Source organism: Bufo bufo, chromosome 1 (assembly GCF_905171765.1).
Source record: "Bufo bufo chromosome 1, aBufBuf1.1, whole genome shotgun sequence".
Classification (NCBI taxonomy): domain Eukaryota; kingdom Metazoa; phylum Chordata; class Amphibia; order Anura; family Bufonidae; genus Bufo; species Bufo bufo.
The window spans coordinates 135,239,110-135,258,172 of record NC_053389.1 but is presented as its reverse complement, the minus strand read 5'-3'; the positions used below and the strand labels follow the sequence as shown (position 1 = coordinate 135,258,172).

General features: G+C 46.4%; 1 protein-coding gene across 1 annotated transcript; it reads left to right on the top strand.

Annotated features, from left to right (window-relative positions):
- The first annotated feature begins 16,734 nt into the window (after nucleotides 1-16,734).
- On the top strand, nucleotides 16,735-17,750 carry LOC120998932 (transcription factor HES-5-like). Its single transcript, XM_040429812.1, has 3 exons — nucleotides 16,735-16,850; nucleotides 16,966-17,140; nucleotides 17,249-17,750. The coding sequence occupies exons 1-3, from the start codon at nucleotides 16,782-16,784 to the stop codon at nucleotides 17,482-17,484; spliced, it is 480 nt and encodes a 159-aa protein (XP_040285746.1). The 5' UTR covers nucleotides 16,735-16,781; the 3' UTR covers nucleotides 17,485-17,750.
- The last annotated feature ends 1,313 nt before the right edge of the window (nucleotides 17,751-19,063 follow it).

Here is a 19,063-nt window from a genome sequence, read left to right as displayed (position 1 = left end):
GGTGCAGTGCCTGGGGGTCTGCAGACTTGTGCTGTGTGAGGCAGGAGCTGTCTGACTACTAGTGAGCAGCCTCCCCTCTATATACTCCTCTCCCTGAGTAATAACGTGTGGAGAGCAGACTTACAAGAGGTTCCCACACTCAGCCTCCAATCACACAGCAGCGGGGACAATAGACGTGTGTCCATCTGGAGCCTCCAATACAGGAGATAATAGAGGCTGCTGGGGGCAAGCTGTGAGCCGGAGTGTGGGAAAGACCTGCACCAAGATGCTATCTGCCGTAATGACATATTGCTCAGGGATGTTAAATATTTTTGCGTTATAAAGGACAACAAGTATTATAGAAGTGATACCTTTATTGGCTAACCAGAAGAATTATATCTGCAAACTTTCAAAGCACAGATACAAGTGTTTGTAAATGTGTCTGATGAAGGTTTCTCTGTACTTCGAAAACTTGCAAATATAATCTCTTCCTACTGAGCCATCAATCTGTCGTATCTATCTACACTACTCAACATTGAAACTGCAACATCAAAAAGATACAGTCATTGAATTATGGAAATCACAGTATATGCAAATTACAAAAAATGGAAACAAAATTTAAAAAATATCTTGATTTATTCAGTATCCAGCAAGAGTCATGTGCAAAAATCCACATCTGAGGAATGTTTTGCCATGCTGAATCTATCTATCCATTATCAGTGATGGCCAGTTCGCAGTGTTCGCCAACGAACACATGCGGGCTGTCATCCTGACTCACCCGTCCGGCGATGCGGTAAGTCCTTACCTGTGCCGGGAGCCGGTCTGAAATCAAATGTGGTCACCGGGAGCTGGCAGTTCCGAGAACAGCCGATGGGGGTCTTCATCGGGATGTTCTCGGAACTGCCTGCTCCCGGTGACAGCATTTGATTTCAGACCGGCTCCTGGCACAGGCACAGGTAAGGACTTACCGCATCGCCGGACGGATGAGTCAAGATGGCAGCCCGCATGTGTTTGTTGGCGAACACTGCGAACTGGCCATCACTGTCCATTATCTATCTATCTATCTATCTATCTATCTATCTATCTATCTATCTATCATCTATAGCTATCTATTTATCTATTTCAAATCCAACATGCCTGATCGTTATCTCCTCTAATATGAGGATCAGGTTAGACTCAGGAAGATTCAATACATATTAGATATTTTGTCCAAATCCGCAGATATCTGCAGGTTCGGCTGACATGGATCTACGGTATATGGCCAGTTTTACAGACACATTCATAGACTACTGTATTTCGGCAGTCACTCCACAGAGCTGTATATATATATATACATACAGAAGAGAATGTCTAGACCTCAGGTCTGGGAACAGAATAGGTGTCACATTTTTGTGTCACATCTTCTACATCAAAGTCCATATTCCTAAGAGAAAAAGTAGTGGAAGAGCACAATCCATTAGCAATCTGATATATTTACCTGTATCTTTCCATAGACGGGAGGCTGGTAAAAAATGCTTAATGTTCTGAACCAACTATGCTCTAGTACTACCTCTCTGGTCCTCCCGGTCATGTTCTTCGCTGCAGCAATGATTTCATGAGACAGCTGAGGCCAGCTGATTGGCTGCAGGAATCACGTGCAATATACGGGAACATCACTACTGTAATGCAAACAATGCACAACTAGAGGATCACAACAGTGTAAATACAACCCTGTCTTGCTAAGAGCCTATTACTTTGGTCTAACATTTGGCATATGCACTGAATGTATACATAGGCCCTATTGACCCAGTGTAGGCCAAAAGTGTACTCTTGGAATATGCTGCGCCAGCATACAATTTTTCTGTGTTCGCAGAATGATATAATGTAGTACAGCATACTATTTAATATAAATGCATAGTATTTTTTAGAATAGGTGTCTATCACTGATACATTTCATTATTTGCCCATATAGTGAGATATTTGGCAACCTTCTATCAGAGGTCAGAGATCCTCCAAACATATTGCGCCAACTGAAGGCTAATAACAGGTGTGAACATTGCTGTATAAGTAAGGGTACAACCATAAGGTCAGGTTTCTTGATGCAGTTTTGGAAGCCAAAACCAGGAGTTAATAAATAAATAAAAAAGAGAAGTCGTATCTGTCCTTTAAACTTTCTCTCCTTCTATGATCCACTCCTGATTTTGACCTCCAAAGGGGCATTAAAAAAATGAGCGGCCGCACCTTTACAGTACAGTGAATGTCCGTTTTGATTTTTTTTTGTCTAATCTACGGTCATGCAGAACTTTGTGCTAGAGTGTGCACATCATCCCAGCACCCTGGTCATGACTACCTGCAGTACAATACAATGTGCGGCCACACACTCACCCATCACAGACAGCAGAACAGACAGCAGTCATTACTCCTTGAGTTACAAATGGCACCTTGTTTCTCCCCACACACTTTCCCATCAACTGCTGCGGCTGACTATAAAAGACGTCTTACTACATGCTGTAAGTGTGCCGTTAGACAGACAATTCACAAGTTATTGTGAAGCACACTTCATGTCACACTCACTCGCGTCCTGCCAGCTGCTCCTATACATTCTGCCGACTGCCAACCACTTTGTTTTATGCGGCAGGACAAAAAATTTATGTTTTCCTTGTTCCATTCAATGGCTAGTATGTAAGATAGACAAATAGATTGATATATATATAGATCATTTAGATTGTGCATCCCACTGGGGAGAGCTTGATGCTAACGTCTGTAAAGACCTGTGGAATATAGCAGCGCTATATAAGTGTGTAAAATAAACTTAAGAAAAAAGATAGATATAGATACATAATAGATATATACATAGATAGATAGAATTGCACCATTTACTTTTGAGCATTTTATAAAGCATGATCATCATTTCAGATCAGAGACAGATGATTTGGGCTGTCTTGTAGCAATCGCTCCGCATAATAATGTGTGGAGCACTGGCCTGAGCACGGTTCTCACACTCTGCAACCAATCAGGCACATTACAGGGGGCACAATAGATTTGCGTCCCATTATCAGACTGTGACACTGCAGGGGAACATCTGGGACTGTTAATGAGACAGACCCTGACAGTAATAACCAGCTAAGACGTCTCTTATTTGAAAGCAATTTCCCCTTTAAGGACTTTATACTTTTTAAACATATAAAGTGGAGCAGTTTCACATAGGAACCATTCAGATCCCTCTGTCCTTTATTATAGGGTTATTCCCATCCTAGTCGCTCATGGTTGATACTGTAGTAGCCATCATATGTCTCACAGATGGCCGGGGTTATGGAAATAGTTGAGCGGACAGTGCTGCTTCCATGGCCGTATTCACTTCTATGAGAGGTACGGAAATGGCATAGTACAGCTTGCTTGGCTTTCTCCATAACCCTGGTCACCAGATGAATGCCTGAGATGGGAATACCCCTTTATTAGAGAACAGAGGGATCTCATTGGTTTATACGTGCAGCTGCTCCACCTTTTTCCGGTGCAGCTTTTTATAAATGTATGCCCCTAGAACTCCATTTATGTTGTGATATCTCTTTGGTAGTCATCTTCAGCTTGGGTCAATCTCTATAGACCGACATGAACTAAACATGAAATTACTGATGATAATTTCCTTCCAGCCTCCTCCTTCTGCAGCTCTTTTCCCTGAATGTGAGATCTCTAGCCGTCAGTATCTGTGAAACTGGCTTTTATGAGCTGTAATAAGGGAGCCGACAATTGGAGGCAGCGACACCCAGTTGTGGAAGTGTGCGTCTATTATCCCAAGCAGACTATTTGACAAATGTTTCCTACATATCAAAGGAAGGAGACAAAGCCATTAGCTCCCTGACTGGTTAATGAAGCATCAGATCTCTCTAGACAGTGGCTGGTCCCACAGATACGGATCAGTGTTCAGCAGACAGCTATCTTCTCTGTCTTACCTATGTATTTTCAATAGGAGGGAGATAAGTGGCTGCCAGGAAGATGTAGACAAATGATGCCCCAAATACTCAGCAGTGAGGGAAACTCACTTCAGGAGACTGTCTGATCTCTGCCCAGACTTCACCTCCATGGAGGAGGAAGAGAGACTCTCCATACTGCTGGGGGAAGAGGAGAAGAAAAGCAATGGAGCAGGGCGCAGCCGTAGCGAATTGCGGCTTGACTATGGTGGAAGGTTGTGGCACATAGGGTTAAAAGTAGGACAGTTAGATTGCAGGGGTGGAGTTGTGGTGGGGGTGGAGCGGAGATTCGCACCAAGGATATATGCCTTAGGGGAGGAGTTTGCAGGGCAGTTGGATCCGAGAGGAAAAGAGTTACCACCACCATGTTTGGCTTAGAACAACTAATAGCACAGGTCAGGGCCGCTGCTGCCAGTAATGGTAAGAAGTCGGTTCAGGAGACCCTGCAGGCGGCGGGCTGGCGGAGTTGGCTCTGGTCATTAGGGAGGGGGCGAGGAGGTCTAGGCTCCCAGAGCATTTGAGCCCGGATAATGTGCCACGTGTCTGACTGCGCCTAAGGAGCCCCTCAGGGACCCTCCAGTGCATTTGCAGGGCAGTGGAACCAGCGCAGCCCGCAGCCGCGCTGGGAGGATTCCTGCACGGTAGTCAGGCACAGCGGGAGAGGGACGGGTTAACCCCCGTCCTTACTCTCTGTCAGCGCGTTAGGCGATGGAGCGGTGGGTCCCCAACAGCTTACCAGTGTCGGGGATCAGACCAGGATGGTATCTGCAGACGGAGTCACAGCACAGGGCCGGCGGGTGGGCTCCAAGGCATCACAGTCCAGAGGAGAGAGAGCTGAGCAGGAGGAGGCAAGACAAGCCAGGTCAGAACTTGTGTCGGCACAGAGGCCCTCTAGTGGGAGCCTGAGGTACTTCAGGAGAAGAGTGAGCAGTGAGGCTTCTGCGGCTCCCCCCCCCAAGAGGGCTGCAGTGGGGGAAGGGAGCCTTCAGTTAAATATAGCAGCGGATGAGTCACCAAGGGGGGAAGATCCGGCACCATCATCCACTGGCATGCGGCCACCTGCGGGTGGGCCGGACACTGAGAGGGAGGAAGAGGATGACCCTGCTCTTTGCGGACGTGGAGTCAGGACACCAGCGTCGCCACTGGAGGAGGAAGTGTCCCAGGATTCGGAGGATGGACGGGATGCGACGTTCGGGGCTCCGGGGTTGTACAAGAACATGGTCGGAGGCGGTCGGCGGCTGCTGGGATCCATCCCCAGGGTGAGAGCGGGTCGCGGGGGGGCGGGGTTTTGGGTTATGTTGCGGAGGCGGGTGTGTCAAGTATTGGTGGGGCCAGCGGTGCAGGAATTGCTGGAGGGTTTGGCGGTTTTGGTAGCAAGGGTGGGTTCAGGGGTAGCTCCTTCTACTGCTGCGGTGTGGGCACCGGCGGATAGGGCCAGTTTGGGATCCAATGTGGTTGCGGGTCAGACTGGGGTGGTTGGGGGGAGCACCATTCCCCAGGTGGTTTCCGTGCCAGCGGCGGTTGCGCTAGCGGTGGAGGCGGCGTCTAGCTAGGTGCGGTAATGGATGCAGCAAAAGGGGAAGTTTATGTGTGCTTCGAGGGGACGTTGGGGGCTCATTTGAAGCCAGAGACTAGAGAGAAGATTTATAGGGATGAATATGTTGAGATTTTTTCCCTGTTACCGTTAGAGAAGTTTAATCTTGATAGAGTGAAGCAGGACGAGAGCAAGAAGGAGGAGGAGGAGAGGTGTCGGTGTCGTTTGATTCCGCGCACATTAGCAAATTGGTTACAGGCTTTTGCGATATTGGCAAGTGTGGTCGGTGAAAAAGCGCCGGAACATTGCTTCGCGCTTTTTTGGTACATGGACTCAATCAGTAAGGCATATCGAGTGTATTGCGGAGTGGCGTGGCTGAGATTTGATGAGCAATTCCGCCAGCGCAGGGCAATCCGGCCTAGTATAAGATGGGACCACAAGGATATCAGTCTGTGGATGCAACTTATGGCTGCTCCTAAGGGTGGGGCACAGCCCTTTCGTGGGACATCGGGGGGTACTTCTGCAGCAGAGTCGCCTTCTGGCGGTAGAAAAGGGTGCTGTTGGCAGTTCAACAAGGGGCATTGTAAGTTCTTGCCATTTTAAACACGAATGTTCGGGATATGGGGGCTCCCATAGTTTTAGCCGGTGTTTTAAACGGGGAAAAGGGAAGGGACAGGAGGGTGCTCAGAAGAGGTCTGACGCCGGTGAGAGTGGAAGAGATGCTTCCGTTCCTAAACACATACCCTAGGAGGGCGGCGGCGGAGTTGCTGAGGAAAGGATTTGTTGAAGGTTTTAGGATCTTGTGCATGTCAGTTGGGGTTAGGGGTAGTGTATGGAATTTAGTTTCTGCTCTGTCAAGGCCGGGAGTCGTGCGTGAAAAGATTGAGATGGAGGTTAGGGCGGGCAGAGTAGCTGGGCCGTTCGCCGAGAGTCCGTTGCCAGACTTGCGCATATCGCCGTTGGGGTTGGTACCCAAAAAAGAGCCGAATAAGTTTTGGCTCATTCATCATCTGTCTTATCCAGCGGGGAGTTCGGTGAATGACGGTATAGATCAGGAGCTTTGTTCCGTGTCTTATACGTCTTTCGACGAAGCTGTCGCTTGGGTGCGGCGTTTAGGGCAGGGTGCGTTATTGGCGAAAACTGATATAGAGGCGGCTTTTCATCTGCTTCCTATACATCCGGAGAGTTTTCACTTGTTGGGTTTCAAATGGGAAGGGAGGGCAATTTTATGCTGATTGTTGTTTGCCTATGGGTTGCGCAATTTCTTGTTCGTTGTTTGAAACTTTTAGTTCATTTCTTGAATGGGTTGTGAAGCAGGAGTCCAGTTGTCAGTCAGTGCTGCACTACGTGGACAATTTTTTGTTCATAGGGCCGGCTGGCAAGCGGACTTGTTCTATTTTGCTGCATACGATGGAGCATGTGGCGGCGGCGTTTGGGGTCCCATTGTCCCCCGAGAAGACAGAAGGCCCTGCGACTGCTGTAAAATGTTTGGGCATTGTCATTGACACGGTTAAGATGGAATGTCGTTTGCCGGAAGAAAAAGTGAGTGACTTAGTAGTGGAAGTTGAGTTTACGGAGGGCTAAGAAGGTTCAGTTGCGTAAGATTCAGTCCGTTTTGGGTATGTTGAACTTCGCGTGCCAGATTTTGCCTATGGGCAGGGTTTTTTGTAGTCGTTTGGCTATGGCAACGGTGGGCATGGTCTCCCCGTCCCATTACGTGAGATTGTCTGCGGAGGTGAGGGCAGATTTGGCGGTGTGGGAGCAATTTTTGGCGCAGTACAATGGTAGGTCGGTGTGGATGGACGGGCATATCTTCAACGTCGACTTAGAACTTTTTACTGATGCGTCTGGTTCTTGCGGGTTTGGTGCTTATTGTCAAGGGGAATGGAGCGCGGGTGAGTGGCCTGAAGAATGGCAGCGGGCTGGATTAATTTCCAACATGGCATTATTGGAACTGTTTCCCATTATTTTGGAAGTTGAATTGTGGGGGGACTTGCTGCGGAATAAGCGAGTGCATTTTTGCTATAACAACATGGGTGTAGTTCAGGCTATCAATTCGCAATCGGCAAGTTCACCGCCGGTGATACGCTTGTTGCGGCACTTGGTTTTACGGGGTTTGTTGTTAAATGCGTGTTTTGTGGCTGTTAAAGAATGTATAGAATAAGCCACGGCACTCCAAAGGGATCCAATCGATTTCTTTATTACACCTAGTGCAGCAACGTTTCAACCTAATGGTCTTTATCAAGCTCCCAAAGACCATTAGGTTGAAACGTTGCTGCACTAGGTGTAATAAAGAAATCGATTGGATCCCTTTGGAGTGCCGTGGCTTATTCTATACATTCTTTGGCTACTACGGAATCCTAGGACCAGGATTCAGCGCTGCAAGCACCACCACGGATTAGAATCATTGTAATAACAGTGAGTAGTGCTGGCCTGTTTTTCTATTTATGCATTTTGTGGCTGTTCACGTTCCATGTGTGGAGAATTCTGTGGCTGACGCTCTTTCTCATTTTCAGTGGGATCGTTTTTGTCGACTGGTGCCGGAGGCAGCAGAGCGGGGGCGCCCGTGTCCTCAGTGGCTCTGGAGTGTGGCCTTGGGGTCAGTGAGTACCGGTACGTGGTCGTCTTATGCCGCTGTGTGGTCCTTATAGGAACAGTTGATTGAGCAAGTTGGGGGTTGTGATACGGCAGATGATTTTCGGATCCTATTTATTTATTTTGTGGGTTTTGCATTTAGTGATGGATTGAAGGTACCCCGGACATTATGGAGGGGTACACATGGCAATACTTGCATTGCCTGTCTATGGGCTCTGGTCACTGGGAGGTCAGTTCCTGCCCTGTGATTAGAGGCTATTTTTAGTCAAGAGGTTTTGGAGGGAAATTTTCCCGGTCTCCTCTGAGGATCGCTGGGCAGAATTTTAATTCTGCCCGGTGATGTTCTTATGTGGTCATCTTAATGACCTATGATGTCGCTGGGATCGGGCAAAGTTTGCCCGAGCCCTGGTGACAGTGAATCATTAGTGGAGTAGTGGGGTTGGGGGGGCTATAAGTGTCCAGGCTCTGCGGGCTGGTTTGCCTGTTTGCCTCATCTGCCCTGGGAGCCTGGACCAGTTTGTTCCTGAACACAGCCATGGTTTTTGGGATTATTTCTTCTATGGAGTCTCTGCTTGAGGAACTTACCAGCCGCGCTATGGATGAAGATGCCCCGTCCTGGATTCGGGAGTGCCTTCGCCAGCTGAGCCCCCCGGTACCCGCTGAAGTGGAGCCATGTCCAGCGCCTATTTTCCCCTCCTTGCGATCGGCTGAAGATGATCGCGATGTTCCGGCTGCTGCTGGCCTGGAGGCTGAATCTTTGCTGAGCCCGGACGTACCTGAGATGTGTAGCGCTGTGGGTTCTCGCGAGAGGAGCAGAAGGACTCGGCGCCAGAAGAGAAGATTTTCCCAGTCCCCCAGTACGCATGCGCGGTCTCGCACACAAGTTGGAGATCGCGGAGACGTCGGTATCGCGAGAGGACTTCGCGGTTCAGCGGGACCTGGATGCCCAGCTGTTTCGTCCGTCAGGAGGACCGTCGCAGGTCAAGTTCGGATTTCTCTCCCCTCCTTGCAGACCCTTTCTTTTGGGTTGCAGGGCAAGGAAGGAAATGCCGGAGGATTTCGTGTGCAGGATACTGTGATGTCCAGTGGATCTCCGCCTAGAGCTACAGGGACCCCAAAGCTGGCAGCTGCTGCAGCACCTCAGCCTGGACCAGGTCTTCAATTGGGTGAGTGTGCTGCTACACAGCTGTCCCCTGTCATTTCATCTTTGTCTCAGATTTTGTCTTCCTTGGGAGGGTTAATTCCTCATCCTTCACCCCTCGCCCCCCCCCGCCTGCTGTTTCTGAGCCTGTATTTTATAATGTAGCTTCTGCCTGGCTTGCTGCGGAGGGTGAGTGTGGGGGTGATGCTGACAGTGTTTTGGATCCTTTATCAGTCCCTCAATGTTTGCCGTTGTTAGACAAATCAAAAGGGGTTAATGAAAATTGTTTTAAAGAAGTTTTACCATGTAATATTTCTCCTTTGGGCTTTCATTTGTCAACAACGGTAAAAGAAAAAATTTGGAATGGTGAATATGTTGATGTTTTATCTCTGCTCCCTGCGTATAAGGAATTTGTCTCTAAAGGATAACGCAGGGAGGAGAGATCTGAGGAGGATAGGCGCCGTCCTATTCCTCGCTCTTTTAATAATTGGTTACAGGCTTTTTGCATTTTGGCGAGTGTCCTTGGTGAGAAACATCTTGAAGTGTTCAGGATTGTTCCAACATGTTGATATTGTGTTGGAGGCCTACAAGAGTTTTGGCGGTTTTGGGTGGTTTCAGTATGATGAGAATTTCCATCAGAAATTGTTTATCCTAATTTGCAATGGGGCACCAAGGATGTGGGCTTATGGCTCAATCTTTTGGTCCCCCAGAGACCGCCAGCGGTTAATCAGAAAGTATCTGTGTCAGGTAATGCAATGAAACGTGGCTTGTGCTTTGCTTACAACGAGTCGCAGTGCAAATGTCCTGCCAGTTGTAAATATAAGCATGAATGTGCTTTCTGCGGCTCCAGCCACCCTATGTCCAGATGCTTCAAGAAGGCCAGTTTGCCGTCGCAGCCGTCGGCAAAGGATTTTCTTTCCAAAAGCATGGACACCGGTAAAATTATCGAGAATGCTGCCTTGGTTAGGGCTCTTTCACACCTGCGTTCTTTTCTTCCGGCATAGGGTTCCGTCGTCGGGGCTCTATGCCGGAAGAATCCTGATCAGTTTTATCCTAATGCATTCTGAATGGAGAGAAATGCGTTCAGGATGCATCAGGATGTCTTCAGTTCCAGAACGGAACGTTTTTTGGCCGGAGAAAATACCGCAGCATGCTGCGCTTTTTGCTCCGGCCAAAAATCCTGAAGACTTGCCGCAAGGCCGGATCCGGAATTAATGCCCATTGAAAGGCATTGATCCGGCCTTAAGCTAAACGTCGTTTCGGCGCATTGCCGGAGCCGACATTTAGCTTTTTCAGAATGGTTACCATGGCTGCCGGGACGCTAAAGTCCTGGCTGCCATGGTAAAGTGTAGCGGGGAGCGGGGGAGCAGCATACTTACCGTCCGTGCGGCTCCCCGGGCGCTCCAGAGTGACGTCAGGGCGCCCCAAGGGCATGGATCACGTGATCACGTGATCACATGGATCACGTCATCCATGCGCATGGGGCGCTCTGACGTCATTCTGGAGCGCCCCGGGAGCCGCACGGACTGTAAGTATACCGCTCCCCCGCTCCCCGCTCCTACTATGGCAACCAGGACTTTAATAGCGTCCTGGGTGCCATAGTAACACTGAAAGCATTTTGAAGACGGCTCCGTCTTCAAATGCTTTCAGTACCATTGCGTTTTTCCGGATCCGGCGGGCACCTCCGGCCACGGAAGTGCACGCCGGATCCCAACAACGCAAGTGTGAAAGAGGCCTTAAGCAGGTTCCCAAATCGTCAGATAGCTGATTTATTGGTTGCGGGATTTTCTGAAGGTTTTGTTTTGCCTGCATTCTCTGGTCAAGGTTGTCCCATGGTCAGGAATTTGCCTTCTGTTCAGCAGCTGCCTCAAGTGGTGGCTGCTAAATTACAGAAAGAAATTGAGTCCGGCAGAGTAGCAGGTCCTTTAGAAGTGCCACCTTTTGAGGATTTTCGTTTATCTCCTCTTGGGGTGGTGCCGAAGAAAGAGCCAAATTCTTTCAGGATAATTCATCAATTGTCTTATCCGTTTGGTCAGTCATTGAATGATGAGATTGATAGTTCATTGACTAAAGTTAGGTATGCTACTTTTGACTCTGCGGTGGCTGTGGTGAAGTCTTTTGGTAGGGGGCCTTTAATGGCCAAGGCTGATATTCAGTCTGCATTTCGCCTCCTTCCCATCCATCCGGCAGCTTTTAATTCTTTGGGTTTTAGTTTTCAAGGTTCGTTTTATTATGACAAATGTCTGCCTATGGGTTGTTCTATCTCCTGTTTTTATTTTGAAGCGTTCTCCACTTTTCTTGATTGGGTAGTTTCAGTGCGTGCAATGAAGGGTGGTGTTCATTATTTAGACGATTTCCTGTTTGTTGGTCCTGTTGATTCTCCGGTTTGTTCTGAGTTGTTAGAGTGTTTTTATTCAGTTTGTGCAGATTTTGGTGTTTCACTTGCTTTTGAAAAAACGGTTTTAACTTCTAGTTGTCTTGAATTTTTAGGTATAGTTATTGACGCTGGTCTTGGTGAATGTAGATTACCTATGGAGAAGGTTTTGAAAGCAGCTTTAGGGATTAAAGTTTCTCGGCATAGTGTCACTGTCAGAGAGGTGCAGTCCTTGTTGGGTTTGTTAGCATTTTGTTGCAGGATAATGCCTATGGGGCGTGTTTTCTGCAGGCAATTATCTTTGAGAGTTGCTGGAGTGCGCAATCCTTGTTTGCATGTGTCATTAAATAAAGATATTAGGGACGATTTGTTGGTTTGGCTGAGTTTTCTGCAGAATTTTAATGGTAGGTCTATGTGGCAAGAGGAGTTTACGGATGCTGCTCAGTTAAATTTGTTCACGGATGCGGCAGGTAGTGTTGGTTTCGGTGCATACTGGAGTGGGCATTGGTGTGCTGCTGCTTGGCATGATTCCTGGGTCACGAATGCTGTACTGAAGAATCTGGTTTTGTTGGAGCTTTTCCCGGTAGTGGTAGCTTTGGCTTTGTGAGGGAGATTTTTTCAGAATAAACGGATTCGTTTGCATACAGACAATAAAGGAGTGTTATTTGCTGTTAACTGTTTGTCATCCAAAAGCCCATTGGTGGTGAAGCTCTTAAGACATCTGGTGTTACTTTGTTTAAAATTGAATATTTGGATTAAAGCAGTCCATATTCCTGGTTGTAATAATGACATTGCTGACGCCTTGTCACGTTTTCAGATGGATCGTTTTCGCGCTTTGGCTCCATCGGCGGATCTTTGCGGGACTCCTTGTCCAGAGCACCTATGGGGGTTGATTTGGTCTTAGCGCTGAATTTATTGAGCCGTTCAGTGGCAGCTTCAACATGCAAAAGTTATATGTCAGCCTGGTTATGCTGGGATCGTTTTACAACTGGTTTATCCTTATCGCCTTTGCTAGTAGACGAGTCTATAGCCTTGTCATTTTGTTTGAAATGATTTGAAGAAAAGCTGGCACATAGCTCAGTGTCTAGGATTTTGGCCGGTGTTTCCTTTTTCCTAAAATTATTTGGTTCTAGTCTAGATCCTTTTCAGATTTCTTTTTAATTAAACAGCTTCTGAAAGGTTAAAAAATCTATTGGATATCTGCCAGACGGTAGATGTCCTATCTCACCCGAATTGTTGATACAATTGTGTAAAGTTACTAGCTCTGTTTGTTTTTCTGGCTTTGAAGTTTCTTTGTTTCGTACAGCCTTTACTTTGTTATTCTTTGGTGCCTTAAGGATTGGTGAATTGTTGCCGCGTTCTCGTTTTGACCAGTCTGGTTTAAGTTTAAGTCATGTTTCAGTTAGAGGTTTTATATTGTCTATTTTTGTTGCAAGGTCTAAAACTGATCAGGCGGGTAAGGGTTATTATGTGAGAATAGGTTCAATTATGGATAAAAGGATATGTCCTGTTGATGCGGTTTTGCATTATTTGGCGATCCGGCCCAGGGTTAGCAACGCAAATTTTCTTTTGCACCAAGATCTGTCTCCTCTGTCCCAATTTCAATTTAGGGCTGTATTAGCTAAATGTTTGGAGAAGCTTGGTTTGGGTGCTCATTTCTTTTCTTCCCATTCTTTTCGTATTGGAGCAGCAACGTCCGCGGCTCTTGCGGAATTGAATGAGTCGGCTATTAGACGGATTGGGAGGTGGTCGTCTAATAGGTATCAACTGTATGTCAGACCTCATTTGCTGATTGATTAACACGTTTTAGTTTTTACAGGTCGTACGCTATGGATTCTGGGCCATTCTTATAGGAGGGCTGCAGAGCGCTGCTACGGACTAAATTTATCGTTACCTCCAGATTCTGTCAAGATCTGCTGGGCTGGAGTTCGGGGTCTTCGGTGGTCAGGTTTGATCGGTCTCATTTTACACCTACATGATGTGTTTCCTAACCCGGACATTGTCATTATTCATCTAGGTGGTAATGATGTAGGCGGCATAGACACAATGGAGTTGATATTTCAAATGAAGAAAACAATGTCAGATCTGCGTTGGCTCTTCCCTGAAACGAGGCTTGTTTCTCCAAAATTATCTCTAGGTGGTGTTGGAGGGTTTATCCTGCCCTAAGGTTTAAGGACAAGGTCCGGAGACGGATTAACAGCGTTTTGTCTAAGTTTATGCCTTTTATTAGGTGGTTTTTCTTTCAGGCATGTGGATTTGGAGAGTGGAGAGGCAGGCCTGTTTTTCAATGATGGTATACATTTATCGGATATCGGTTATTATGTGTTTGGGAGCATGTGCCATGTCTTATTCTGTGGTGGCGAAGAGGGTGTCGGCGGTTTCCTTTTGGTTAAGCATGCGGGGTGTGTTGGACATTTCAAAATGTTTCCTGGTGCGTCAAGCTTTAAAAGGTTTCCGGCGGAGTACCTTTAGCAGGAACAAACGACGCCCGGTATCAGATGAATTGTTGCAGCGTCTGTGGAGTCAGATGGGTGTGATTTGTGAAGCAGGTTATGAAGTGTGCTTGTTTAGGGCAGCGTTTTCATTGGCATTTTTTTGGTGCATTCAAGGTATTGGAGTTGGTTGCGCGGAGTAAACTTGTGGTTTGCAGCGAGGGGACGTGGTACTTTGTGCGGAGGGGTTACGGTGTTTTTTGCGGAAATCAAAAACAGACCCATTCAGGGCTCTCACAAGCGGTACAAAACGGATCAGTTTGGCCCAAATGCATTCTGAATGGAAAAGGTTCTTCTCAGAATGCATCAGTTTGCCTCTGTTCCGTCTCCATTCAGCTTTGGATGCGGACGCTGGACACCAAAACGCTGGTTGCAGCGTTTTGGTGTCCGTCTGACGAAGCTGAACCAAACGATCCGTCTGACTGACGAAACTGAACCAAATGGATCTGTCCTCCATTGACTTTCAATAATGTTTAAGACTGATCCGTCCTGGCTATGTTAAAGATAATACAAACGGATCCGTTCTGAATGGATACAGACGTTTGTATTATCTGAACGGATCCATCTGTGCAGATCCATGACGGATCCGCACCAAACGCGGATGTGAAAGTACCCTGGATCAGCCCTTTATACTTTCTCTTCTTTTATGATCCACTCCTGATTTTGGCTTCCAAAACTGCATAAGGAAGCTGACTGTGTGGCCAGACCCTAATAGACTGCCAGCTCTTTAGGGCAGGACACTAAATTGTAATGTTTCTACTTCATTTAACATCTAAAAGTGTGAATTGTATGTTTTGTCTAAGTCACAACAATAGACAATCACAGTCTGCTTAAACTAATAACACACAAAGAATTAAATGTTACCATGTTTTTATTGAACACTCCATGTAAACATTCACAGTGCAGGTGGAAAAAGTATGTGAAACCCTAGACTAATGACATCTGCAAGAGCTAATTGGAGTGTGGTGTCAGCCAACTGGAGTCCAATCAATGAGATGAGATTGGAGGTGTTAGTTACAGCTGCCCTGCCCTATAAAAAACACACACCAGTTCTGGGTTTGCTTTTCACAAGAAGCATTGCCTGATGTGAATGATGCCTCGCACAAAAGAGCTCTCAGAAGACCTACGAATAAGAATTGTTGAAGCTGGAAAGGGTTATAAAGGGTTATAAAAGTATCTCCAAAAGCCTTGCTGTTCATCAGTCCACAGTAAGACAAATTGTCTATAAATGGAGAAAGTTCAGCACTGCTGCTACTCTCCCTAGGAGTGGCCGTCCTGTAAAGATGACTGCAATAGCACAGCACAGACTGCTCAATGAGGTAAAGAAGAAGAATCCTAGAGTGTCAGCTAAAGACCTACAAAAGTCTCTGGCATATGCCAACATCACTGTTAGCAAATCTACGATACGTAAAACACTAAACAAGAATGGATTTCATGGGAGGATACCACAGAGGAAGCCACTGCTGTCCAAAAAAAACATTGCTGCACGTTTACAGTTTGCACAAGAGCACCTGGATGTTCCAAAGCAGTACTGGCAAAATATTCTGTAGACAGATGAAACCAAAGTTGAGTTGTTTGGAAGAAACACACAACACTATGTGTGGAGAAAAAGAGGCACAGCACACCAACATCAAAACCTCATCCCAACTGTGAAGTATGGTGGTGGGGGCATCATGGTTTGGGGCTGCTTTGCTGCGTCAGGGCCTGGACGGATTGCTATCATCAAAGGAAAAATGAATTCCCAAATTTATCAAGACATTTTGCAGGAGAACTTAAGGCCATCTATCCACCAGCTGAAGCTCAACAGAAGATGGGTGTTGCAACAGGACAACGACCCAAACCATAGAAGTAAATCAACAACAGAATGGTTTAAACAGAAGAAAATACGCCTTCTGGAGTGGCCCAGTCAGAGTCCTGACCTCAACCAGATTGAGATGCTGTGGCATGACCTCAAGAAAGCGATTCACACCAGACATCCCAAGAATATTGCCGAACTGAAACTGTAAAGAGGAATGGTCAAGAATTACTCCTGACCGTTGTGCACATCTGATCCGAAACTACAGGAAACATTTGGTTGAAGTTATTGCTGCCAAAGGAGGTTGAACCAGTTATTAAATCCAAGGGTTCACATACTTTTTCCACCTGCACTGTGAATGTTTACATGGTGTGTTCAATAAAAACATGGTAACATTTAATTCTTTGTGTGTTAATAGTTTAAGCAGACTGTGATTGTCTATTGTTGTGACTTAGATGAAGATCAGATCACATTTTATGACCAATTTGTGCAGAAATCCATATAATTCCAAAAGGTTCACATACTTTTTCTTGCAACTGTATTTACACAGGTTCTTATTATTGGCGGTGATGTGTCAATGACAGGTCAGGAGGATCTCCACTTAAAGTACAGCATGTAATCCCATCCATGCCCTGATCAATATGTCATTACGGCAGATAGCATCTTGGTGCAGGTCTTTCCCACACTCCGGCTCACAGCTTGCCCCCAGCAGTCTCTATTATCTCCTGTATTGGAGGCTCCAGATGGACACACGTCTATTGTCCCCGCTGCTGTGTGATTGGAGGCTGAGTGTGGGAACCTGTGCTCGCTCTGATCCTCACACATCATTATGCAGGAGAGGGGTATATAGAGGGGCTGTCTGCCTCCCTGGCCGCACATCACTGACGTCCCATCTACAGAGAGGACACTGCCGCACACTGACCGATGGCTCCTTACAGCGTCAGCCTCATCCAGAGCCCTGCTAATGATCCCCTCACCCGGCAGCCCAGAAAAGTAAGTGCTGATCTACCACATCTCCTCCTCTCATAGCATCAAATGCTTCTTCACCGCCATAAAGGTGCATCCACTGCCGCATGTAACTAACCAACCCTTATGCCTTATTCTGCAGCTGAGGAAACCGGTGATCGAGAAGATGAGGAGAGACCGGATTAACAGCAGCATTGAGCAGCTGCGCATCTTACTGGAGAAGGAGTTCCAGAGACATCAGCTCCCCTCCAAACCTGAGAAAGCCGATATCCTGGAGATGGCGGTCACCTTACTGCAGCGCCACATGGCGGAGAGAAGTAAGTGTCCTGTCCCGGCCCTTCACACCCCTCATATGTTTCTTACTGAGAGCAGATTGCAGCAGCTGATGGACGCTGTCACTGACATGTATGTCTCTCCTGTTCTAGATGTCACAGCCTCCAGCCAGGCCCAGAGAGAAGGCTTCTCCACCTGCGTCCAGGACTCCATCACCTTCCTATCCCAGCACAAACAGACCGAGCTCCAGATCCAGCTGCTGCAGAACCTCCCTGGGGCTCACACTATGACATACGGGGCTGTATCTCCTCCTGTATCCTCCATCCACCAGACCCCCAGCAAACACAGCCCCCTGGACAGCAGCAAAGCCTTGTGGAGACCCTGGTAGTGACTGGATCCCCTGGTGTGGACTGATCTCAGAGCTATGTACCCCCGTATACCTGAGAGCTGGAGATGGGGTGGATTCTGCCTCTCACTAATGTCTCATCATGAGATGGAGAAGAAGTTCATTCTGGACATGGTGTAATTACTACGTGATTTACTAGTCCTTCATATTATCTGCTGTCTGCTGCAGCTCTCCTGTATGGACTTGGTTCTATATTGTTATATGAGTCGTTGTCTTCTATGAAGAAGATGTCCTAGTCCTATATGGACACATTCTATGAATATTCTCAGTGATACAATGTATCAGGTTATATGTAGTGTGTACTGGCTGTATACAGAGGGGAGTAGTGTATGTATATATCAGACCTCCAGTGCAAAGCATTGTAGAATAATGGAGGTGAGACCTCCGGCCTGATATATACAGTAGATACTATGTATCATACAGTACTGTACAGCAGATTATATGTAGTGTGTACTGACTGTATACAGAGGGGAGTAGTGTATGTATATATCAGACCTCCAGTGCAAAGCATTGCAGAATAATGGAGGTGAGTCCTCCGGCCTGATATATACAGTAGATACTATGTATCATACAGTACTGTACAGCAGATTATATGTAGTGTGTACTGGCTGTATACAGAGGGGAGTAGTGTATGTATATATCAGACCTCCAGTGCAAAGCATTGCAGAATAATGGAGGTGAGACCTCCGGCCTGATATATACAGTAGATACTATGTATCATACAGTACTGTACAGCAGATTATATGTAGTGTGTACTGGCTCTATATATAGAGTAATAGTAAAATGCCACGTGCATTGCTTGTATTGCTTGATTTTGGCCTTAATTGTGTCACAGTCATTAAGCTTCCAGGGCATGCTGGGAGTTGTTGTTTTGGAGACAATTGTTCAGTATACTGGTCCTTCTCTCCTATGGGGATAATTGCTAGGTTGTAACGGATCTGTTTTGCAATATTTGCAGGAATTACTCCAATGTTCAATACTTTGTGTATATTGATATGTAACAGGTGCCATTCAATTTAGTATGGCTGGTATGCAATATTTGCAACTACTGCTTATCATTTATTGATATTTCCTAGTATGCAATATGTGTAAGAGGTGTCAGGAGTTAATGTATAACTTGTACTGTGGTATGCAATATTTGCAGATACTTCATATTTCATAAATCTGTGCTTGTATATGATTGCAGATTATAAACAATAAATATATATTTTCTAAACATGATGCTTTATTTACCATTTATTTTCTCAAGTCAAATCCTCCGTATGTCATTACTAATCCACAGAACACGGATCTGCATTATGGCTCACAGCTCATCTCTGGTCGTGAAAAGTCACAAATTATATAAAATGTGTTTTTTGCTCTGTATAAAATATCTCCAAAATTATTTGAGTAAAAATGTAAGATCTCCTTGGGTGTCTGCTGTGTCTGCTCTGGAGAGGATGCCATCTTTTGCAACCCATGTATGGCACAAATTGGGAAGGGTTTAAAGAGGACCTCTCACCTCTCCTGACATGTCTGTTTTAGTATTTACTCCCTTTCCCCATGTGATAACACTTCTGGG

Coding starts and splice junctions, on each gene's coding strand:
- LOC120998932 (XM_040429812.1), top strand. CDS start 16,782: ATGGCTCCTTACAGCGTCAGCCTCATCCAGAGCCCTGCTAATGATCCC. Junction 16,851..16,965: donor TCACCCGGCAGCCCAGAAAA/GTAAGTGCTGAT, acceptor CTTATTCTGCAG/CTGAGGAAACCGGTGATCGA. Junction 17,141..17,248: donor GCGCCACATGGCGGAGAGAA/GTAAGTGTCCTG, acceptor CTCCTGTTCTAG/ATGTCACAGCCTCCAGCCAG.